The sequence below is a fragment of the Bos indicus x Bos taurus genome, chromosome 6, assembly GCF_003369695.1.
Source record: "Bos indicus x Bos taurus breed Angus x Brahman F1 hybrid chromosome 6, Bos_hybrid_MaternalHap_v2.0, whole genome shotgun sequence".
NCBI classification, from domain to species: Eukaryota; Metazoa; Chordata; class Mammalia; order Artiodactyla; family Bovidae; genus Bos; species Bos indicus x Bos taurus.
In genome coordinates, this window is record NC_040081.1 from 116,256,461 (window position 1) to 116,279,726 (window position 23,266).

The following is a 23,266-nucleotide window of genomic DNA, read 5'->3' on the forward strand; positions in this document are numbered from 1 at the left end:
TGGGTTGCCATTTCCTTCTCCAGATCTTCCCAACCCTGGGATTGAACCCAAGTCTTTTATTTATTTGCACACAAGCATCACCACCTAACGCCTGGAGACTGGCCAAAGGCCCAGCCCGGTGAGGGGGGGGAGGGAAGGGAAGGGGGGTGTGTGTGTGTGTGTGAAGAACGTGGAGTAGGCTCACAGGTGTGTGTGTTTGTGAAGAAGCTGACATAAGCCCACGGGTTGTGTGTGTGTGTGTGTGTAAACAATGTGACATAGTTTCAGGGGTCTGGGCATCTGACGCCGGCAGCGAGTTTTCAGGGCGCGAAGCCTGCAGCCTGAGGCTGCCTCCCCTTCCGGGTTCCGGGTTCCCGCCAGCGCGGACAATGTCCCTGCCTTGCCGACCAATCGGAGAGCGCCCCAAACCTGGGCTAGGCCAATCGGCGGCGCGTCCTTTGCCCCCTCGGCGCGCCCAAGTCGCCGGCCTCCGAATCTCCCGCCAATACTCCTACCCCGCCCGCGAAGGCGCGGCCAATCAGCATCGAGCGGCCCGGCGGCCCGGCCGCCTCCATGGCGGAGGGGACGACCTTTTCTGAGGCCTCGCTCAGTGTCCCCGGCGGAGCCCCTTCGCTGCCCGGATGGCAGTGCGCGGGGCAGCGGTTTAACGGCGGTCGCCCCGGCCTGGGCAGCCTGCGCGGCGCGCGCTGCCGAGGGACTCCCCCGGGTCCCGGCCCGATGGTCTCGCCCGGCGCGGCGCGCGCGGGAGCCTGGGGGGGGGGCGGGGCGGGGCGGGGCGGCGCCTATAAACGCGGTTGGGGGCGGGGCGCGCGCGTCAGTCGGCGCCGCGCTGAGAGGAGCTCGCGTCTGCTTCCCGCGCCGCCGGACCCCGGAGCCCCGCTCGCCGCGTCGCCATGGCCTACAGGCCGCGAAGCCCCGCCGCCTACGAGAACCGTCGCGACAGCGACGCCAGGTGAGGTCGGGCCGCGCGCCGGGTCCCCCCGGGCGGGCGCGCGGCGGGCGGGGTCCGGACGGGGGTCCCGGGCGGGAGCCCCAGGCCACCTCGCTCTGACGCGGTCTCTCGTCGCCAGCCCTCCGCCCCCCGCGCGTTGGAGCCTCGGACGCAAGCGCACGGCCGACGGGAGGCGCCGGAAGCCCGAAGACGCCGAGGGCCTCGCAAGGCCGCCCAGCGGTCACAGACCCGAGAGGTGGGCCCTTGCGGCGGCTCCGGGGGCCTGGGCGGAGGTTCCCCGCACATGACTGACTGACTGGGGGGCGCCGGTGGGTCACCAGCAGCACCCGGGGCGCCCCTGGGGCAGCACCCCTCAATAGTCCTGGCCCCTGGGCATCACAGCAGGACTGGGAGGTCCCTGAGGATCCGAGGAGGTGTCTCAGTGACGGGTGTCAACAAAACTGGCTCAGTCTCAGTCAGCGAGCCCTGCTAGGTTCCAGGGATGGCATTGAGGGCCACCCCAAACTTCCTAGAACGTTCCAACAAGGCGAGTCAGGCTCACCCGTGAGAGAGTCGGGAAAGTTGGGTGTTGCAGCAGTCACAGAAGGTGGGCGCCAGGAGGCAAACAGGACTTAGGCTCCAGGACCCTCTCTGCACCCTGACGCTCCTGAGGCGTTTCCGGCTGAGGAGCCTTGGCCGCATCTCTGCAGCTGGCAGTTTACCTAAGTGTTTTCTAGGCTGGGCAGCGTGTTGGGGAGGTCAAGACACCCTGCCAACCGTGGTTCCTTTTTTTGTTTTGCTTATACTCTGATACAGGTGGGTCAGCAAGTCAGACAAGGTATTTCAGGGAAACAGGAGTGGCTGAAGAGTGCACGCGGGGGTGTCCGGTGGTGAAGGCCGGCATGCTCTTCAGATCCGTGGCCTCTGTCGGGATGAGATGGGAGGTGGTCCCTTGAGGATCCACACACCGGGGCCCTCAGGTGGGGATGCATTAGCTAGTATGAGGACTGGCTAGAGGAGGACAAGGGCAGGGGATGGGGGCCGCTGCCAAGTCAGGTGAAAGGGGCGCTGAAGACTGAGCAGTGGAGATGGTGTAAGGAGTGTGTAGCGGTAGGCTTCTAAGGCAGGACTCTCAATACCTGCTGATGGGTTAAGGGCTGGTGCAGGGAGGAGTCAAAGACGACTCTAGCTTTGAGACCTGGATGAAGAGGGTGGTGTGGACCAGACCTGGTCTGGGAAGGGAGTCAGTGATTAGGCTTTAAGTTTTTCAGATGACTAAAGAAAAGATAGTGAGAAAGCAGCATCTAACAGTCTGGGTTGGGAGGCACAAATTACAAATTGAGTTATCAGCATACATGGAACTTTTAAAGATTTGAGGTTACTTGGGGAAAGACGTGAGAGGAGAGGCTCTAACAGCCCTGGGGCTAGATGTGAGGAATAGGTTACTATTCAGTTGCTAAGTAGAGTTCAGCTCTTTGTGACCCCATGGACTGCGGCACTCCAGGGTTCCCCGTCCTTCACCATTTTCTGGAGTTTGCTCAAACTCATGTCCTTTGAGTTAGTGATGCCATTCAACCATCTCATCCTCTGTCGCCCCTTTCTCCTCCTGCCTTCAATCTTTCCCAGTGTTGGAGTCTTTACCAATAAGTTGGCTCTTCACATCAGGTGGCTAAAGTATTGGAGCTTCAGCATCAGTCCTTGAAATGAATATTCAGGTTTGATTTCCTTGTTGTCCAAGGGACTCTCAAGACTCTTCTCTAGCATCACAATTTGAAAGCATCAGTCCTTTGGTGCTCAGCCTTCTTTATGGGTCAACTCTAACATCTGTGCATGATTACTGGAAAAACCGTAGCTTTGACCATATGGACCTTTGTTGGCAAAGTGATGTCTCTGAATTTTAATACAGTGTTTAGGTTTGTCATAGCTTTCCTTCCCAGGAGCAAGTGTCTATTAATTTCATGGCTGCAGTAACCATCTTCAGTGAATTTGGAACCCAAGAAAATTGTTTCCCCATCTATTTGCCATAAAGTGTTGGGACCCGTTGCCATGATCTTAGTTTTTTGAACGTTGAGTTTCAAGCCAGCTTTTTCACTCTCCTCTTTCATCCTCATCAAGAGGCTCTTTAGTTCCTTCCTGTTCACTTTTTGCGATTTAAGTGGTGTCATCTGCATATCTGAGGTTATTGATATTTTCCTGGTGGTTGATTCCAGCTTGTGATTCATCCAGCCCTGCATTTCGCATAATGTGCTGTGCATATAAGTTAAATAAGCAGAGTGATGATACACAGCTTTATTGTACTCCTTTCCCAGTTTGGAACCAGTCTGTTGTTCTATATCTGGTTCTAACTGTTGCTTCTTGACCTGCATACAGGTTTCTCAGGAGGCAGGTAAGGTGGTCTGGTATTCCCATCTCTTAAGAATTTTCCACACAAGGTCTTTCAGGTAGTCAATGAAGCAGAAGTAGATGTTTTTCTGGAATTCCATTGCTTTCTCCGTGAGCCAGTCAGTGTTGACAATTTGATCTTTGGTTCTTCTGCCTTTTTTAAATTTAGCTTATACATCTGGAAGATCTTGATTTATATACTTCTTAGGCTTAGCTTGAAGGATTTGAGCGTTACCTTGCCAGCATGTGAAGTGAGCACAATTGTACAGTACTTTGAACATTTTTTGGCATTATCACAAAGCTATCTTTGAGATCAAGCTTTGACCCCTGCAGTGATCTCCCTTTTAACTGAAGACAAAATGTTAAATCCTTAACTGCTTAATTGCTCTGAAATCCCTCTGTACCCTGGGATTCCGCCTGGCTCATTGACACAGGCCTGCTTGCTCCTGTGCCAGCAGTGTTCCTGTCCTGGGGGCGTTGCCCCTGGCGTTTGTGCTGTGTGCTTTTATTCCCACAATCCCCTGTGATGGCAGTGGAGAATGCATGCAGGTTCTTGGAGAGTGGAGCCATCCACATCTCCATGGGTGTAAGAACTGATCCCTTTGGAGGGATGTTAGCTCAGTGTGTAAATAAAGCTTTATCTTCCATTTGAGCACTTTCCCCACAAGTACTCTCATCCCAAGCTAGGGTGAGGTGGTGAATGTAATTTGCCTAATCTAAAACATGAGTTTCAGTTCCACAAAAGGTAGTTTCTGTTGAGCTACCAAAATGTGAGATGGAGGAAAAGGGCATTGTTCAGTTGCCGAGTTGTGTCTGACTTTGCATCCCCACGGACTGCAGCACGCCAGATTTCCCTGTCCTTCATTATCTCCCTGAGTTTGCTCAAGCTCATGTCCATTGAGTCAGTGATGTCAACCAACCATCTCATCCTCTGTTGCCCCCTTCTCTTGCCCTCAATCTTTCCCAGGATCAGAGTCTTTTCCAATGAATGTTCAGGGTTGATTTCCTTTAGGATTGATGGTTTGATTTCCTTGCTGTCCAAGGGACTCTCAGTATTTTCAGCACCTTTAAAAAGTTGAGGCACCTGTTACGGCTTGAAATGCAGACCTGAACCTCTTGACACACTATTGAGAGTGTTGATGTCTAACCCTGGGCACACTCTGTGTCTGTGATACAATCTTGAGTCATTTTAACTTGTTTATTAATTTGATTTCAGACCCTGCCAACCATATTTATACTGTGGAAATTTGTTTTTAGGATTTGAGTTTTTCTGGTTGGGGTAACTAAGGGAAGAAGTGATAATTACGTAAGGGGATTATTCTTTGGTTATTGCTGTTGCATTTTCAAAGCATGCCATTGAGTTTTCAGCTAGAATGTATAAAATTGCTTATTGTTGCAGTTGAAGTTAGTTTTTCTTTTTGATGTACGAGTAGTGACCGACAGAAAGTTGAGGAAGAAAGATAAAAACGTGAGTTTACATCTTATCTATAAGTAACAGACATACCAACAATTCTAGCTGCCAGAATTCTTGGCATCAAGCCCCGTGCTTTCAAATTGCCTGAACCTGACTGAAGATTTCCTTGAGTTCTAGATAGACCTGAGCTCCTAGATTAAATGTATCCAACTCGAGGGGTGCCTTATCAGACCAGCCCTGATGTGGTGAGAGCACTGAAGGATGTTTTTATTCCCCACATTTTAATTATGATGTGATATGTTCTGAACCATTATTGCATGCATCTGGAAATAAATAGTAGCCGCATTTACTAGGTGTGGGTCACTCTGCTTAGCACTGAAAATGTAGTAGCTGCACTCTTTCTTTAAAATCCTTTTAAAAAAATGAAACTTTTTACAGAAAAAGTTGTGTTAGATAAGCGCACTTCTTGGTGCTGATGACAACTGTTGACTTGGTCTGCCTTTCCCTGCATGGACTGTGTCCTCATGATCTAGCTGACAGTGGCACATAGGGAGTGCACGGTTGTTTAACAGACAGAGCCCAGAGAGGCTTGGAGTGAATTGCTGGAACCCGGTGATCTAGGGAGTTAGTGGAGCTGATTACTCTGGAGCCCATTTTGTTGGCACTCTGCAAACAACCTCAGAAAATTTCCTGATGTATGATTTGAAAGGAAACTGAAAGTTGTGTCATGGTTCGAATGTGCCTTTTCGTTGTTTTGCAGCTTTACCACTCCCGAAGGCCCCAAGCCCCGTTCCAGATGCTCCGACTGGGCGAGTGCAGTGGAAGAAGATGAAATGAGGACCAGCGTCAACAAAGAAATCGCAAGGTACGTACTATAGACCACTGTGAAGTGTCATCCGTGGTGCTTTAAAGTGTATATGAAACTTGAGGCGTGTCCTGAAGTGGTGGTGGGCCCCCAGCCAGCCGCATCTCAGCTCCTGGGGACTTGGGAGAAATGTGGGTTTTCAGGCCCCACCCCAGGCCTGCTGGATGGGAAACTGGGTGGGCTTCAGCCACACCTTAAGCCTGTCAGTTGAGCCTGCCCACTGACGTTTGTGGACCAATGTCTTAGGGCTGTCCTGAGGTGGCTGTGGGTGGGCAGTGGCTGGCTGGGCTGCAGACAGCTGTGGCCGTGTGCTCTGACCTGCCACGCTGGCTGTTCCACTCCACTGGGGCGTGCGCTCTTGACTGCCACCTGCCTCAGGTAACAGCTCAGAAGTGCCAGAGTGCAGGGGGTCCCTGACTCGGGGCCTGTGAGCCCTTTGCAGGCTGGCCCTAAGTTGTGTGTGTGCAAGTTCAGTTTCAAGCTACTTCCTCTTCCTCAGCTCCTCACAGTTCAGAAGATGATGGCGTTCTCACCCCTGCTTATCTCAGGATTACGTTCTCCCTGGTGTTTTGGGGCCTTTCTTCCTTTGATAGATGCCATCCAATCCACTGAAGGAGCCTTGAGTTAAAATGCTGTGGCTTGAGATTAACTGAAGGATATTGAGCCAAGAGTCTGTTGGTTCTTAATTCAGAGGAGAAGGTCTGTCCTTACCGTAAGCAGGGAAGTGGGGCCAGGCTGCTTCCTCTCTGTCTGCAGTGGGCAGTGGTGTTCAGAGCTGCCTCCATTGGAAAGGACACAGGCACACTTGGGATTGGTTATGACCACTTAATTTCTTTCGGACCTTAAGACGTATGTGGGCAGATAATCTGCCTGGGTAGGAGAGTGAACTGGGAGTTGACAGGCTCCAGTATTTTGAATGAGTTGTATTTATATAGATGCTGGTTTTTCTCAGCTGTGAAAAGTTAGGCTGTTTAACTTGGTCTGTGCAGTTTTGTGTTTGCTCACAAGGTTTATAAGAATTCTGATCATGTGCTTGTGTATTTTTCTTTTTTTTTTTTTTTCCTTTTGACCGCGCTTGCCATGCAGAATCTTGGTTCCCTGACCAAGGATTGAACCTGTGCTTCCTGCATTGGGAGTGTAGAGTCCTAACCACTGGACTGTGGAGCCCCAGTGCTGTGTGTCTTGATACCCACTGTCGCCCCTTGCTGGGGACCGTCTCCAGCACCTGTTTGATTCAAGGAGACCCTGTCTGTCTTGACTATCCTATTGTTGGACTCCTCTTTGTTCTTCTCTGGATCACACCGTTTCTGATGGAAAGCTGCTGCTTTTGAGCAGACTAGGTGATGGAGCTATCATGGTCTGCCTTACTTCCCACCAGGAGGTGAGGGGTGAGCAGTGAGCTCGCTGTATGTCAAGGCAGCTGGCTCACGCTACACACCAACAGCCTGAAAATTGGAAAATGGGCTTTAGTTATACCTGAAAGCGAAAGTGAAGTCGCTCAGTCATGTCTGACTCTTTGCAACCCTATGGGCTGCAGCCCACCAGGCTCCTCTGTCCGTGGGATTTTCCAGGCAAGAATACTGGAGTGGGTTGCCATTTTCTCAAGAGGATCTTCCCAACCCAGGGATTGAACTCCAGTCTCTAGCGTTGCAGGCAGACTCTACCCTCTGAGCCACCAGGGAATCCCTTAGTCATACCTGAAAGGGTTCCAGAAAGAATGAGATCCTACAGAAAATGATCTCATGGCCTAATGTTCCAGTTCTCACGCGATGGCTCTAGACACACATAGCCTCCTGGTATCCAGATTCACTGGGGCCCCCGCACACCTGGGACAGGGTGAGGCACCGCAGCACGTGGCGTCCTTTGGAGCCTAGCGTGAACATCTAGCGAGAGGCAGTTTCCAGGTCAGATTGTTGTGTGTTTTTTGGTTGATGACATACCTTTGCAAAGTTGGGTGTTGGTTGTTGCTGTGCTAGAAAGCAAATTCCCAGTGCATCCACAAGGAAGGAGGGTGGGGGTGGGACGGTGTGCAGTCTTCCCAAGGTGAGCAGTGCCCAACAGGCATGTGTCTCATTAATGAGTGATTGTGGTATTAGAAGTAAAGACTTCATTTCAGCTCACATTGAGTTTTTCCTGAAGGTTTCAGGGTTAAGAGAGATGTAAATTTCCATGGTCTCACTACTTAACTGGCGGCAGTAGTTTGCTTTCAGAACTGGTTGCTTTAAGTATCCTGTATGGTCTTGGCAAGTAGCCTTATCTTCTCACCAGAGAATGGTGATTGAGGGAGGTTGAAAATAAAAGAAGCCACCTTACTGTGACTGTTGCTTAATCCACTTACCAGACCACATCCTCAGAGAGGCTTTGTGGCTCTAGAAGCATTGTGTTGATTTCTGTACCTTTGTAAAAACAGCAACATTTATTTACTTTGCTCTCAGATATAAAAGGAAACTCCTCATCAATGACTTTGGAAGAGAGAGAAAGTCATCATCAGGAAGGTAAATGCTGTGTAATCATTTCTTTTCTAATTAGTAACCCTGTGACTTATTCATGAAAAATAATGTGAACGTGTGAACGTGAAATGCTGACTCTTAGTAGTATTTTCTATTTTTTCTGTTCTTCACTGATTTGAAATACGTATCCTGTACTAAATCTCCATATATTCAGAGATTCTAGACTGTTCTGGAGTTAATACAGTTTGGAAACCCAGCGGGCGAGTGCTCTGTTACTGTGCTTACACATTTTCTTATGGAATGATCTTATTTGTGAGGTTTGCTGTGTGAATTTCATTTTGTTTAGTTCGGATTCGAAGGAGTCTGTGTCTGCGTTACCAGCCGACTTGGAGACGGATGAAAGTGTCCTGATGCGGAGACAGAAGCAGATCAACTATGGGAAGAACACCATCGCCTACGACCGCTACATTAAAGAAGTCCCCAGGTAGTCTTGCGCTGCCGGCGTGGGCTGGCCAGGTCACGTGCGTAGGTGGTGAACCTGATTCTGGGTGTGGTTCACCTGCTAAGAGCTGCATTTTTAATGACCTTCAGGCACTTACATAAAGAGAAACACGTTGGTGACTGCGAGACCAAGGACACGAAGACAAGTAACATTTTCGTAATTTAGAGTGTTAGGTAACGTTTGTCAGGAATCACAGCTGTCTTGTAAATGTGAGACTGTTATGTACATGACGGGGAAAGTTCAGGTTGCAGGTTGTAAAGCTTTTTACTAGAGAAGAACGCGAGCCTTACCCAGTCTGCGTCAGCAGCTGCTTCCTGCTTCCCGCACAAGGGTGCACGGGAGCTTCACAGGTCACGGGAGCTGCTGGACTGAGTGCAGGTGTCCTTTGCTGGAGCGTGCATTGCGAGCGAAGAGCAGCCGGCGAGGCAGCGCTCTTCAGCGTGTTCACACGTGGGTCTAGGTGTGCCCCAGGCTCACCCCTCTCTCCCTGTAGGCACCTTCGACAGCCCGGCGTTCATCCCAAAACCCCCAACAAATTCAAGAAGTACAGTCGGCGGTCGTGGGACCAGCAGATCAGACTCTGGAAGGTGGCTCTGCATTTTTGGGATCCCCCCGCTGAAGAAGGATGCGATTTGCAAGAAATGTACGTCTCTGTTGGCGTCCTGTCCTCCCTCTCTGGTGATGGCAGCGGTTTTCTCTGTTGCTGTGTGGCCGTCATCCTGTGTCCTGTCTGTTCTCTCTCTGCTGTGTCTGAAGCGGGCGGTGTGGGCTCCGGGAGAGGCTGGAGGGAGCGGTGTGCTTCCTGGGTTGGACTTACTGTTTGTAGCTACAACAAACTGATCTTAGTAGAGGTACATGACGTTTTGTTTGTTTTTTAAGATAAAACATTTTGAAAAGCTTGAGTAGTTTATGTTGAGCTAGGCAGCTCAGTGAAACTCGAGCTTGATCCCCTGGTTTGGGAAGATCCCCTGGAAAAGGCAACCCACTCCAGTATTGCCTGGGAAATCCCACAGACAGAGGAGCCTGGCAGGCTACAGTCCATGGGGCACAAAGAGTTGAAGGTGACTCAGGGACTAAACACGACAAGTAGGCATGCTGTGTAGTTACTTCACTTTGCTACACGGTAGAGACTAACACTTGCTCATAAAGTAGCTATGCTCCAGTGAAAACGGGCTTCCCAGTTGGCTCAGTGGTAAAGAGTCCGCCTGCCAGTGCAGGAGATGCGGGCTCAGTTCCTGGGTCGGGAAGATCCCTGGAGAAGGAAAAACTCCAGTGTTCTTGCCTGGAGAACCCCATGGACAGAGGAGCCTAGTGTTCAGTCCACAGGGTTGCAAAAGGGTCAGATATGACTTAGTGACTGAACAGCAGTGTAAAAGTGAGAGGCTTTCTCTTTTTTACTTATGGAAGGTTTTTCTTTTTCAATTCTTTGTCTGTGGAGAAGGCCTCGGGTTGAGCTGCTGCCATGTGGTCCAGATGCTGGCTGGGCAGGGAGACGGAGGCTGGTCTGGTTGTCTCCTCAGCTCCCTCATCTGAACCTCTCCCTCCCTCAGAGACCCAGTTAGTCTTCCAGATGTCTGAGTTTCTGCTCTGAGTCAGAGACATTTATTAGAAACTGTCAGGTTTGAAACGATGTCTAATACGCATCTTTATGAAGTTGGCCTCACCTTCACAGACGCACCCGTTCTCTCTGAGCAGGAAATTGGAAACATGAGTGGTGATGTGTCGTTTGGTTGGTCAGCGTGTGTCCCCCCAAACTGGGCTTTACTGTCGTCACGTCTGTGTAGAGGGTGCTTGTGGGCGTGTATAGACAGTTGGCCTCGCGCAGGAGTGGGCAGCTTGTTGTGTGCTCTGAGCGCGGTGGGCATTGTGCCCGTGGTTGCTGCTGCCAGCGTTCCTCGGGGAGGAGTGGGGGCGTCCCCTCCTCAGGGCGGAGGAGATGCTGGGAGCGTGCGTGCGGCATGGCACTGGCGGTGTCTCACTGAACCAGCCTGGCATGCTCATCTGCACTGCGTGCCTCCTGGTCCCCTCACGTGGTGGCTGACGCGCGTGTGTTCACTGCACAGACATCCTGTGGACCTCGGGGAGATGGAGACTGAGTCTGCAGAAAGCAGCTCTGAGTCCCAGACGAGCTCTCAGGACAACTTCGTAAGTACCTTTCCCCGGGTGACTCTCCCATGAGTGTTCCAGGTTAATTGTCTATGACACATGCCCCTTGATAAACCAAAGTTTAGAATGAAATTTGATCTTGATGCTTAGAAGAAGGGGCCCTTATTTCTTTCTCTGACTTTATTGAAATGTCAGATTTGATGGATCCTCATTTTAGATTTTGGGTTCAGTCTGACTAATCGATACCACCATCTTCATTTAAAAGTAAAAGGTCTTTTCTGGTCTTGTCATTAGCGTTAATTTCAGGCTGTATAGTTCGTGCTGGTGAATTGCTGGTACAGGATCACCGGCTAGTTGTCATAAGTGGAGAGATGCTTTGGCCTAGGGGTTTCCCCACATTTGCCAATTTTTTAAAAGTACATGTTTTGGAAGTGCACTCGGTGGCCCCGCGGATCTGTCTCTTGCTTCAACAGTGCTTGGACGGAACAGACCCAGGGACGCCCCTTGCTCCAGCCTCCAACCACCCTCCAACCTTTTTTCCAGTCGCAACCTTCGGAGTCAGCCACTCAGCTGTCCGCGATCACCGGGACCAGCCACCATTTTTTAACTCCTTCTTATTACCGACCAATCATGAGCTCCCAGATTCGTCAGAATTATTCTACCGAGGTGGAGGCCGCCGTCAACCGCCTGGTTAACATGCAACTGCGGGCCTCCTACACCTACCTCTCTCTGGGCTTCTATTTCGACCGCGACGATGTGGCCCTGGAGGGTGTGGGTCACTTTTTTCGCGAATTGGCCAAGGAGAAGCGCGAGGGCGCGGAGCGTCTCTTGAAACTGCAAAACCAGTGTGGCGGCCGTGCCCTCTTCCTGGACGTGCAGAAGCCATCTCAAGATGAGTGGGGTAAAACCCAGGACGCTATGGAGGCCTCCCTGCTCGTAGAGAAGAACCTGAATCAAGCCCTGTTGGATCTGCATGGCCTGGCTTCTGCCCGCGGAGACTCCCACATCTGTGACTTCCTGGAGAACCACTTCCTAGATGAGGAAGTGAAACTCATCAAGAAGATGGGTGACCACCTGACCAACCTCCCCAGGCTGGCTGGTCCCCAGGCTGGGTTGGGCGAGTATCTCTTCGAAAGGCTCACCCTCAAGCACGACTAGGAGCTTCTGGAGACCAGTGGCCATTGAAGAACCCACCTAACATCAGGGCTGCCTGAAGCCCCTCTCTGCAGCTACTAGGCAGCTTTTTTAACACCCTGGAGCCCTCTCTCAAGCCTTGGACCATATGGAAACAATAAAGCTTTTTGCAGCATATAAAAAATAAATAAATAAATAAAAGTACATGTTTTGGAGTAGGAAAAAAAAAACCTCGAAAGATGAAAAGCAGTGTGCAGAATCCTTCTCTGATTCCTTGGTTACTGATTGAGTGCAAGTTCTTCTCTGCGTGTAAACAGCACTTCACAGCAAAGATGCCTTTGTTATCGCAGGGCCCGCCGCCCCCCTTCCCCCCCGGAGGCTCAGCAGTGAAGAGTCTGCCTGCAGTGCAAGCTCCATCCCTGGGTCGGGGGCAGATCCCTGGAGGAGGAAATGGCAACACTAGTATTCTTGCCTGGGAAATCCCATGGACAGAGGAGCCTGGTGGGCTGCAGTGTTTCGGGTCTCAAAAAGTCAGACATGACTGAAGTGACTGAGCTCTCACTTGTTACAGAGCCTGCTACAGTACTTGCATGTATAAATATCCTGCCCACTGAATGGAAAAACAGGTTAAAAACTAGAAGTAGTAGATGTTTTCTTGAAAAATTCAGGCTTTATATAAGACCAGCTTATACTGTGAAGAGCTGAGGAGCAGGTAAAATCAAAGTGCACGGCTGCCTTCCTGCCTGCCATCTGCCAGCCTGGTAAACAGGCACCTGTCCTTCCAGTTGTGGGGCCACCTGCACCCCCCGTCCTGTGACCGCGCGAGATGTTGGAAGTGACGCAGACACAGACATAGGAGGAGGACAGAGGTCCCGAGAGGAACACAGTTACCACGGACGCTTTTTGAGGACTAGTAACCTGGAAACTCTTCATACTGTTCATGGGGTTCTCAAGGCAAGAATACTGAAGTGGTTTGCCATTCCCTTCTCCAGTGGACCGCGTTCTGTCAGATCTCTCCACCATGACCCGCCCGTCTTGGGTGGCCCCACGGGCATGGCTTAGTTTTATTGAGTTAGACAAGGCTGTGGTCCTAGTGTGATTAGATTGACTAGTTTTCTGTGAGTATGGTTTCAGTGTGTTTGCCCTCTGATGCCCTCTTGCAACACCTACCGTCTTACTTGGGTTTCTCTTACCTTGGGCGTGGGGTATCTCTTCACGGCTGCTCCAGCAAAGCACAGCCATTGCTCCTTACCTTGGACGAGGGGTATCTCCTCACCCCCACCCTTCCTGATCTTCAGTGTGGGATAGCTCCTCTAGGCCCTCCTGCGCCCGCGCAGCCACGGCTCCTTGGATGTGGGGTTGCTCCTCTCCGCCGCCGCCCTTGGCCTCGGGCTTAGGGGCGTGGGGTAGCTCCTCCCGCCTGTCGCCCCTGGCCTCAGGCTTGGGGCGTGGGGTATCTCCTCCTGGCTGCCGCCCCTGACCTCGGACGCGGGGTAACTCCTCTCGTTGCCACCCCGACCTCAGACACGGGGTAGCTCCTCTCGGCCGTTCCTGTGCTGTCGCAGTCTGGTACTCTCGGCCACTGCCCCTGACCTTGGACGTGGGGTAACTCCTCTTGGCCGCCGCCCTTCGGGCATGGGGTCCTCCCGGCTTCTGCCCCTGACCTCGGACATGGGGTGGCTCCTCTCGGCCGCGCTATGGCGTGCCCATCGCGCGCTGTTTATTTAACTTATATGCAGAGTACATCATGAGAAACGCTGGACTGGAAGAAACACAAGCTGGAATCAAGATTGCCGGGAGAAATATCAATAATCTCAGATATGCAGATGACACCACCCTTGTGGCAGAAAGTGAAGAGGAACTCAAAGGCCTCTTGATGAAAGTGAAAGTGGAGAGTGAAAAAGTTGGCTTAAAGCTCAACGTTCAGAAAACGAAGATCATGGCATCCGGTCCCACCACTTCATGGGAAATAGATGGGGAAACAGTGGCAGACTTTATTTTTCTGGGCTCCAGAATCACTACAGATGGTGACTGCAGCCATGAAATTAAAAGACGCATACTCCTTGGAAGGAAGGTTATGACCAACCTAGATAGCATATTCAAAAGCAGAGACATTACTTTGCCAACAAAGGTTCATCTAGTCAAGGCTATGGTTTTTCCTGTGGTCATGTATGGATGTGAGAGTTGGACTGTAAAGAAAGCTGAGCGCCGATGAACTGATGCTTTTGAACTGTGGTGTTGGAGAAGACTCGAGAGTCCCTTGGACTGCAAGGAGATCCAACCGGTCCATTCTGAAGGAGATCAGCCCTGGGATTTCTTTGGAAGGAATGATGCTAAAGCTGAAACTCCAGTACTTTGGCCACCTCATGCGAAGAGTTGACTCATTGGAAAAGACTGATGCTAGGAGGGATTGGGGGCAGGAGGAGAAGGTGACGACAGAGGATGAGATGGCTGGATGGCATCACTGACTCGATGGACGTGAGTCTGAGTGAACTCCGGGAGTTGGTGATGGACAGGGAGGCCTGGTGTGCTGCGGTTCATGGGGTCGCAAAGAGTTGGACACGACTGAGTGACTGATCTGATCTGATCTGAACCTGGAAACTTATCAAATGAAAACAGGATATTTAACCACAGGAGGATCCCAGTTTAGTGGGTATTCAGATGCAGGCAGGACTACGGAGAAACCCATGCCAGAGGATCTCAGCAAGTGGTGTCCTTGATCTGCATTAAGAGTGACCTTTGTCCCAGCTCAGCAAACAGATTCTGACCAGGTTCTGACCATGCGCTTGTGATCAGACAAGTTGGGAGGGGCGGCCGTGCAGATAGAGGCGGGAGTCCCGGGGCTCCCAGGGAGAAGTGGAGGTGGGGGATGTGGGAGGCGAGAGAGCAGGCTGGGTGGGAGCAGGTGAGCCGGCAGGTCCCCCTCGGGAGCGGGAGCCGGGGGGAGCGCTGCTCAGCTGAGCACAGACGCCGCTGTGTCACTGCTGTGCACAGAAGGCCCGCTTGTTAGGACGCCACTGCCGTGCAAACAGGCTGTTCCGGCTGCCCATTTGTCCCAGTGATACTCCTTTCACAGGTCTTTTTCTCTCTTTTGATCTGGAGTTTAATCAGCGATTACATGTTTAATAGCCACATCTCTCTAATTCCCTGTAGTTTAGAGGAGTCTTCCTGCTTTCCCCCACGAGATGACTTCCTAGAGGGGTTCAGGCTCCTCGGTGGGGGGCTGTCATGTTGGCCCCTTAGATTAGGTTCAGGTTGAACACCTTGGCCCCTGTTTCGGGGTGGAGTGAGGCCGTGTCAGTCCAGGGCCAGAGCTGAGGGGGAGTCCCTATCTGGTTTCGGGCGCTTGCTGGTGGTTCTGAGCCATGGCATCGTGGCTCGTCCACATCGGCTCCCGTCACCTTGAGCATCTGCGGCTCAGAGGCCTTAAAGTGTCACTCGGTTTCTCATGGGGGAGGGTTGGGGGTTTAGGTCAGGTAAGTTTGACATTATCTGCGAATGTTAATTAACTAACTTCTGGATTCTCTCCCGGGAGTTTGCTGCATTCCTGGGGAGTCCCCAGAGGTTGAGCGGCCCTGCTCAGCGCCCTCCAGCAGCAAGTCCGGTGCCCCAGGGCCTGCTGAGACTGTGCTTCTGTCTTCCAGGACATGTTCTGCGGCACCCCCACTAAAGTCAGGCACGTGGACCACCAGGCGGAGGACGAGTTCGATTTGGAGGCCTGTTTAACCGAGCCCCTGAGAGACTTCTCAGCCATGAGCTAACCGGCGCCACCTGGAGGCCGACTGCCCAGCATGCATCCTCGTTTGTAACTGGAGGTTCCTGTTAATAGCTTGCTGTCCTCATGGTGAAGTGTTCTCGCCCCGTTTTCTTAAGAAATGTCAATTTTATGTATAGGGAGTGTACTTTGCATGTTTTAAGTTGTAAATGGGACTAAATTCGAGGAAACTAACGTGAAGCAGTCTTGCCACAACTTCAATCGCTCCATCTCCAGCACCCTTGACGTTAACCTGGGAAGTGGAGCCTAACTCTTTCCTGCTAAACATTGCAGGTGTGAAACTGCTGCTCGTCAGATGGCTGGTTTGGGTTTAACTGCGTTCTTGGGACCAGTCTAGCATCGACTTTCTTTACTGATTGTGAGAATGAGTGTTCTCATAATCGGCTCCATTACTATCTCTATGGAAAGCGTTAGGTTTCTGGCTTTTTGTCAGTATATCAAGATGGGATTTTTCCTCATACAGAGCACTGAATAGTCAAAGATATTGAGCTGATAAGTTAATGGGTTTTATGTAAGTTATACAGTCTTGGTACTTGTAAATAGCACTAAGTGGGCCTTCTATCTATAATACTCCAAAAGTTAAGGCAGCAGAGGAATTAGAAAGAATTTTTTTTTTATAATCAGTTAATTCACTTTGTAAAATGGCTGTAAATGATAATGTGTACAGATTTTCTGTTCATATATTCAGTTGTAAACTTCTTAAGACTGTTATGTTTCTATTGCTTTTGTATGGAATGACATTGCAAAAATAAAAAGAACCTTCTTTAACTGACTGTCGCCAGACAGTCTGGGTGCTGGCTGTGCTGGGAGGAGCCACTTCAGCGTCGGTCCTGGGTACATGCACGGCGAGGGTGGACACAGAGACAGTGAACGACCTCCTTTTAGTCTGTTTGCAGCTCTGCCCTGGGGTCCTGGTCACCCTGAAGCCGGGTCCAGACCTTGGGTGTGGAGCCAGCCAGGTCTTGTGTGCGCCTCTCTTGGCCCCAGTCTGCTCCTGAAGGGAGTGTGTACCCCGCGGGCACTGGGAGGCCAGGGCTTTTCCATGTCTGGGGACCAGGGCTGTACAGTCCACCCTGCAGCCCAAGGAGCTGCCCGCCACGATGCGTCTCTGCAGCTCTGCCCGCAGCTGTGCCCACCTCCTTGGAAGTGACACGGCTCCCTTTAAGCAAGGGGTGGGCTCTCACCACTGTGTTCAAAGTGCTTTGCGGGGGCAGAAGCCCTTCCTGGTCTCGTCACTCGTGCGGACCTCGCGCTGTCCAGCAGCCTCACGGACAGGGGGACACAGACTGGCGCTCTAAGCCTGCGCTCAGGTACTTGGGGACAGAGAGTGAATGTGGCATCAGGTCACAGGGCAGGACGGCTGCCAGGCAGGGTGGAGGTTGAGAGACGCCTGAGTGCCCTGGGAGCCAGATGTGCCACGGAAGCTGGGAGCATTGGCCCCAGGGTGCGACCAGCACAGAGGCCCAGATGTGGGAGGGCGGTGACCAGACTGTCCGCGCTCCCGAGGGGCTCGGCTGGGGGTGCAGGGTGGGGGTCCCTCAGGGCCTGGGAGGGGAGGGGGCGCTGGGAACCGAAGCAAAGCGGACCCATGCTCCATAGTGACCACTGGCAGCCCTGTGCACACGGGTGGAAGACGGACCTATGGGCTGGACAGGGTTTCTAGGCAGAGCCGCAGAGGTGCCTCTGCTAGCCCGGCTCCTGGGGGGCGGGGGCGCTGTCTAGCTGGGGGCGGGCCCTTCCTGGTCCCGGCCCGTCTTCCCCAGAGGTGGCAGAGGGAGGTCCTTAGTGAAGCAGAGCAGGCTGTCAGCACCGTGGAACTGGAGAGCCTTCCCATCTGAGACACACAGGACCCTGTTCCAAGGCAGAGAGGGCTTATTCCGAGGAGCCCTCCTGCGTGCCCACTCTGGGGTCCCCCAGATGGGAGTGGTTGCAGCAGTGGCCCCAGGCTCGGCCCATCGCATGTCGGAGCGTGTGTGACGGGGCCTGGGGACAGTGCAGGTAAGTTGTCTGTCGTTCAGGTGTCCTCAGACCCTGAGGACCTTCACCTTGGGGCCTGTATTTAGGGGACTCCGTCCATCAGAGCCTGTTCCCATGATGGGAACCAGGACTTCGGGCCGGTGCTGACAGAGAGGGAGACTTGGGGGCCTTGGGAGGACTAATCTGCGGCTGTAGCGTGGATTGTGCTGGCCGTAAGGGGGGGGGGAGGAGGCAGGCTGGCTGGAGCAGAGGGTGAGGGGTATGGTCTGGGCTGGGGGTCTTGGGCAGGAGGCATGATACCTGACTCAGGTTCTAGAAGAGTCACCCCAGCTACGGCTTTGGTGTCACATCTATATTTTTAGAATGCTCTTAAGTGCCAAGGAAATCTGTCTTCAGACTTTAGTTCCTGCCTGTTAGTGCTGTTAACATAATCTGGTCTTTCCATGTGAGTGTAACAAGTAACCAATCGTCTGGGACTGACTGGTCTTTATTCTTGACTCTTGTACTTCGAACCCAGAGGTGTCAGAACTCAATTGCATTTGGCCAGCATGATTAATTCTTCACCATACCAGGCTGATTGTGATCTTGTCGCCAGCGGAGATTCATTTTCCTGTCTCCCGTGTATAGCCGTGGCCGGCTTATCGGGGCTGTCATCCGCAGCCCGTGCTGCTCCTGCGCCAGGACGTCGTCTCTTCCTGCTGGCCCGTTGGGACCCTGCCATCAAGTTGCTGACCCTCTGCCTCTCTGGGAGGAAGATGCTGATGGCGCCTCCTGCATGCGTAGGCAGCCTGCCTGAGCCAAGGGCTGCGCCTCCAGCGTGTGGTGGCTCTTCTGGTAACGGAGGGGCTACAGGAGCGTTTTTGTCCCAGGCAGGCCGACTCGAAAGCCCTCCCGGGTGAAGTCACAGGACGGCAGTAGGTGGACTGGGAGGACCTTGACATGAGCGGTTTTCTGGAACCTGGTTCGGCGAGGGGTGTGTGCCTTTTTAATCACCAGTCTGTATATTTTATGTTTAAGAATATTGAAGGGGGGCTTCCCTGGTGGCTCAGTGGTGAGGAAATCTGCCTGCCAATGCAGGACACACTGGTTCCGTCTCTGGTGTGGGAAGATCCCACATGCCGGGGAGCAGGCAACCCTGAGAGCCACGGCTGCTGAGCCTGAGCTCCGGAGCCCGGGAGCCACGGCTGCTGAGCCTGAGCTCTGGAGCCACAGCTGCTGAGCCTGAGCTCTGGAGCCACAGCTGCTGAGCCTGAGCTCTGGAGCCACAGCTGCTGAGCCTGAGCTCTGGAGCCCGGGAGCCACGGCTGCTGAGCCCGAGCTCTAGAGCCACAGCTGCTGAGCCTGAGCTCCGGAGCCTGGGAGCCATGGCTGCTGAGCCTCAGCTCTGGAGCCCAGGAGCCACAGCTGCTGAGCCTGAGCTCTAGAGCCACAGCTGCTGAGCCTGAGCTCCGGAGCCTGGGAGCCACGGCTGCTGAGCCTCAGCTCTGGAGCCCAGGAGCCACAGCTGCTGAGCCTGAGCTCTGGAGCCTGGGAGCCACGGCTGCTGAGCCCGCAAGACCCGGCCGGCGCCCGTGCTCAGCAACAGGAGGAGCCCCGCAATGAGAAGCCTGCGCACCGCCTGCTCAGTGCAACTAGAGCAGGGCCTGAGCAGCGAGGAAATAAACGCATCCATGAAACAGTATTTTTTTAAGAAAGGGAAGAATCTTGGGGACTTCCCCGGTGGTCCAGTGGTTAAGACTGAGCTCCCAATGCAGGTGGCCTGGGTTCAACCCTTCACTGGGGAACTAGATCCCATATCCCACAACTGAGACCCAGCACAGCCAAATAAATAATTTTTTTTTAAAGGAAGAGTCTTGAAGGGGACTTCCCTGGTGGTTCCGTAGCTAAGACTCTGTGCCCACAATACAGGGGACCTGGGTTCAATCCCTGGTCAAAGAACTAGATCCCGCATGCTGCAACTGAGACCCAGCACAGCCAAATAAAAAAAAGAGTCTTGAGGATTTTTTTTGTTTCAGACTTTTGTTGCTTTCTTGTCAATGTTTGCTTTGTAATTACATAAAAATTTGTAATTTTTATGTAAAAAAAATATGGTTTTACTGGAGTCTAAGCCACTTTGTAAAACTCACACTTCAGAGATGCCTGTGGAGTTTTCCTGGAAAACCCTCAGTGCAGGGTGCAGGAAGCACAGGCTCTGGCACCGGCACTGCAGCCGACTTCCCAGAAGGCGCTGACTATGTACGGGGTCCGCAGAGCCCGCCGCCTGGTGCTTGCAGGCACGTCAGCTTGCAGCATGTGGAATGCGGCCCTGCGTCGGTGCCAGCTCCACCTTCTCTAGCCGTGTGATGGGGCCTCCACGTCCCCGTGGACAAGACCAGGTAGTAGCACCTACCAGCAGGCCAGCCCTGAGGATCACAGGAGAGAGAGCATGCGGGACCTTAACGATGTCATGACGGCAGCTGTCGCGGTGGCCGAGGGCCCCATTTAAGATGTCGGCAAAGGCCCACATCTGTTAACTCTCACCGATGGGTAGGGCGGGGTGGTCCTCGAATGAAAGTAACAATGCAGACCTTTAGGAAGTGGGCGCCTGACACACGGGCACAAAGCTGCCTCCCGGAGGCTGAGACATGGTCAGTCTACCTGGGGAGGGGGTGCCCCTGGAGCCCAGGGTTTGCTGCTCCCCTGAGTGAGCACCAAGCCACGTGAGGGGCACACAGGAGGTGCGATTTCCAGGGGTTTCCGGGTGTGACGGCCATCGGCGAGCTTGCTGTGCTCTTTAGTAAAAGGGTGGAGAAACCGCCTTCCCTCCTTCGGGCGGGAGTGGCGAGCGAGGCCCTGCCACCGACATGGGCCGGCATGTGAGGCCAGGACAGCTGCCTGCTGCTGTGGGACAAGTCGCCACAGGCTGGCTGGCTTAGCAGACGGTCTTAATCGTCCCTGGCTTTCGCGGCTTGGTTGGGTCCTTGCCTCTTGGCTGGGATGTCATCCGAAGGCTTGACCCGGGAGGACCCACGCCCACAGCTGTGGTCAGGGGCCTCACAGTCCAGAGGTCGCCCTCGCCCCTCACAGGGTGGACTGGCTTCACCAGAGTGAGTGGACGTGGCGTGGTGGGGGCCCGTCGCTGACGGCCTGTCACTCCGGTTGGGCAGGAGCAGGTTGCGTCCAGCCTGCCCACAAGAAGCGGGGCTGTTGGAACCACAGCCAGACCCCGCTGTGAGAGGCCCTGGCGGGGCAGCGCACGCCTGCTGGCACCTCAGCTGCATGGTACACAGAACCCTGCGTGAAACAGGCCCCAGGGCTTCCTTAGTGGCCGACTGCCTGTGAGACTCCTCTCTCCCAGCGCAGGGGGTCTGGGTTTGACCCCTGGTCAGGGAACTAAGATCCTGCATGCCCGACACAAATAAATAGTGGGAAAAAAATGGATCTCAGACTTGAGCGTAAAGTGCAAAAGTACAGAACTTGTAGAAAACGGGTTTCTAGGTCCAGGCAGTGCTTAGGTTGGGCACCAAGAGCATGCCCCGTTAAAGGGAAATTGTTAAACGGGACCCCATGAGGATGAAAACTTGCTCTGGACAAAACCCTGCTGAGACGCGAAAGGCCCAGACGCACACTCGGAAAAGATGACTGCCAAGCGCGGACCTGATAGGCTTGCCTCTGCGATGGGCAGAGACTCCCCAAACTCACAGTAAGGAGCAGTCCAGCTGGAGGACAGGCCAGGGCGTGAGGAGGGAGGCACCGCGCTGGACAGGCACCGGTGGCAGCGGAAGGCGCCCAGCGCGGCTGGCTGGCTGCCCACGGCAGGAGTCAACCAGCCAACCAGCCGTAGGTGCCTGAGGTCAGCGCCGGGACGCTCGGAGGGCTGGAGGCGGGGAGACGGTACAGCTGCTCTGGAAAGCACTCAGACTCCCCTCAAACCCAGCAGCTACCCCTGGAGCCAGCACGGTACTCCTGGAGAACACCTGTTCTCTAGGACCCCGCGTGCAAACACTCCTGGAGGACGGCAGAGGTCCTGCTGCAGGCAGCGCCGGGCCCCAGGGCACCCACAGCACGGACGGATCCCTGGGCACCACCCAGCACTGGGGTTCTGCAAGACGTTCCCCTGGGGCGGTGAGCACTCATGGCGGTTTTCGTGGAACACGAGAGAGCTGAAACATCCTGGAAGGGCACGCCATGCTCCCGGGTGTGTTGGCTCAGAGTGACAGACGCGGAGACGCCTCTGCTGAAATGACTGGACTTTAAAAGAAAAAAGGGGTCCTTTGGGCATCTTGAAAAAAGCACATTATATCAGAAAGCATATTAGACTATCATACCTTTACATTTTTTAATTGTTTTAGTTTTTTACATATTTTTTGTTTTGACTTTGGAGCAAACCCCCAGGGTCGGGATGTGCGGGCCTGCTCCTCCTGCTGGGCTGCTCCAGCATTCAGATCAGCACGGCCGCATCCTTCACTCCTCCTGCGTTCTGGGATGCACCCGTAGCGGAGGACGAGTCGGCGTGCAGGCCGGGAGATCCCCGAACCGCAAGTGCCCCTTTGAAGGCTTCAAGGAGAGGAGGTGAGGCTCAGGCAGGCACCCCTCCAGGTGGCAGGCAGCGGGCAGCCCAGCCCTGTGCTCACAGCCTCAGGACGGCCAGCGCCGGGTGGGGGTGGGGCTGTCCTCCTTCCTGGTCCTTGATTCAAGGACTCAAACTAGCCTGAGTGCTGGGACTACTACCATGGAGGCTGGGTGACCACGGCTTCCCTGTGGGTCAGTGCTGGTGGGCAGCCCCATCTAGAACGCGACCCGCTGTCCCTGTCTCGGATGTGGCCTGCTGTTGTCTAGATGCGACCCGCTGTCCCCGTCTAGGACGCGGCCCGTTGCTCAGCCTTCTCTTTCTCCCCAGGTGACTGAATTTTTAGCTCAGGCCACATTTCCTCAGTAGCTGTGGCCATGTGACTCCGTCCAGCCCAGTGACCTATGACCCAGTTCAGGTTCTGCCGTGAAGGGAAGGGGTGCCCTCCACTTCCCTATGGCTGGAATGCAGAGGAGATGAGGGGAGCTGGGCAGCTGCCTTGTAGCAGGAGGTAGCCTTCCGCTGAACAGGCGCAGGGTGGGAGGAACCTGGTCCTGACAAACCCACTCTGCTGGCCAGGGCTCCCAGACAGACAGTGATCTCAGAGCCAACAGTGCACTCGGGGCGGGGGTGGTGTGCCTGTGTGTGGGGTGTGTGTGCACCCCTGTGTGTGCACGTGTGCGCTTGCTTGACTGTGCCTAAAGTCCACCCGTTTGAATGTCACTGTCATCTAAAAACGCTCCCCGCAATCCTAAGGGCACAGTGTTTGACCAAATGTCTGGGCACCCAGTGACCCAGTGAGCTGACTTGGACAGTCACCTCTACACCAGCCTCGAGCGGTGACAGGGGGACCTCCCATTCGGGGCAGGTGGGCCGTGTCCTGAGGGGTCCGGGGTGCTGCCCTGGGTTGCTGGGGGGTGACCAGTGCAGCGTGGCTGAATCAGCAGAGGCCCCCTCAGACGCTGGCTCCTCACTCCCCCGGATGCCGTGTTAACGCGCAGGCCAGCCTGAAGCCACCTCCATGAGCCGAGCCCCTCCCAGGTGGGACTCTGCTCCTGCCCAAGGCCCTGGCGGGCCTGTCTCTGCACCCTCACCTGACGGTTCAGCTGGCCGTCTTGAGGCAGGCTCCCCCGGCTGGGCTCCCCGGGGCTCTGCGGTCTCCCTCAGCCGTGACTCTCAGC

The 23,266-nt window shown here is 53.8% G+C and overlaps 1 protein-coding gene across 2 annotated transcripts; it reads left to right on the forward strand.

Annotated features, from left to right (window-relative positions):
• Positions 1 to 808: 808 nt before the first annotated feature.
• SLBP (stem-loop binding protein) lies at positions 809 to 16,332 on the forward strand. 2 transcript variants are annotated; one of them, XM_027545367.1, is made up of 8 exons: positions 809 to 952; positions 1,071 to 1,187; positions 5,488 to 5,592; positions 8,028 to 8,087; positions 8,389 to 8,526; positions 9,038 to 9,187; positions 10,608 to 10,689; positions 15,429 to 16,332. In XM_027545367.1, exons 1-8 carry the CDS (start codon positions 894 to 896, stop codon positions 15,543 to 15,545), a joined length of 828 nt encoding a protein of 275 aa, XP_027401168.1. In that variant the 5' UTR covers positions 809 to 893; the 3' UTR covers positions 15,546 to 16,332. The 2 variants fall into 2 exon arrangements, with proteins under 2 accessions (XP_027401168.1, XP_027401167.1); XM_027545366.1 differs by lacking the exon at positions 15,429 to 16,332 and adding an exon at positions 11,194 to 11,988 and having other exon boundaries at positions 819 to 952.
• The last annotated feature ends 6,934 nt before the right edge of the window (positions 16,333 to 23,266 follow it).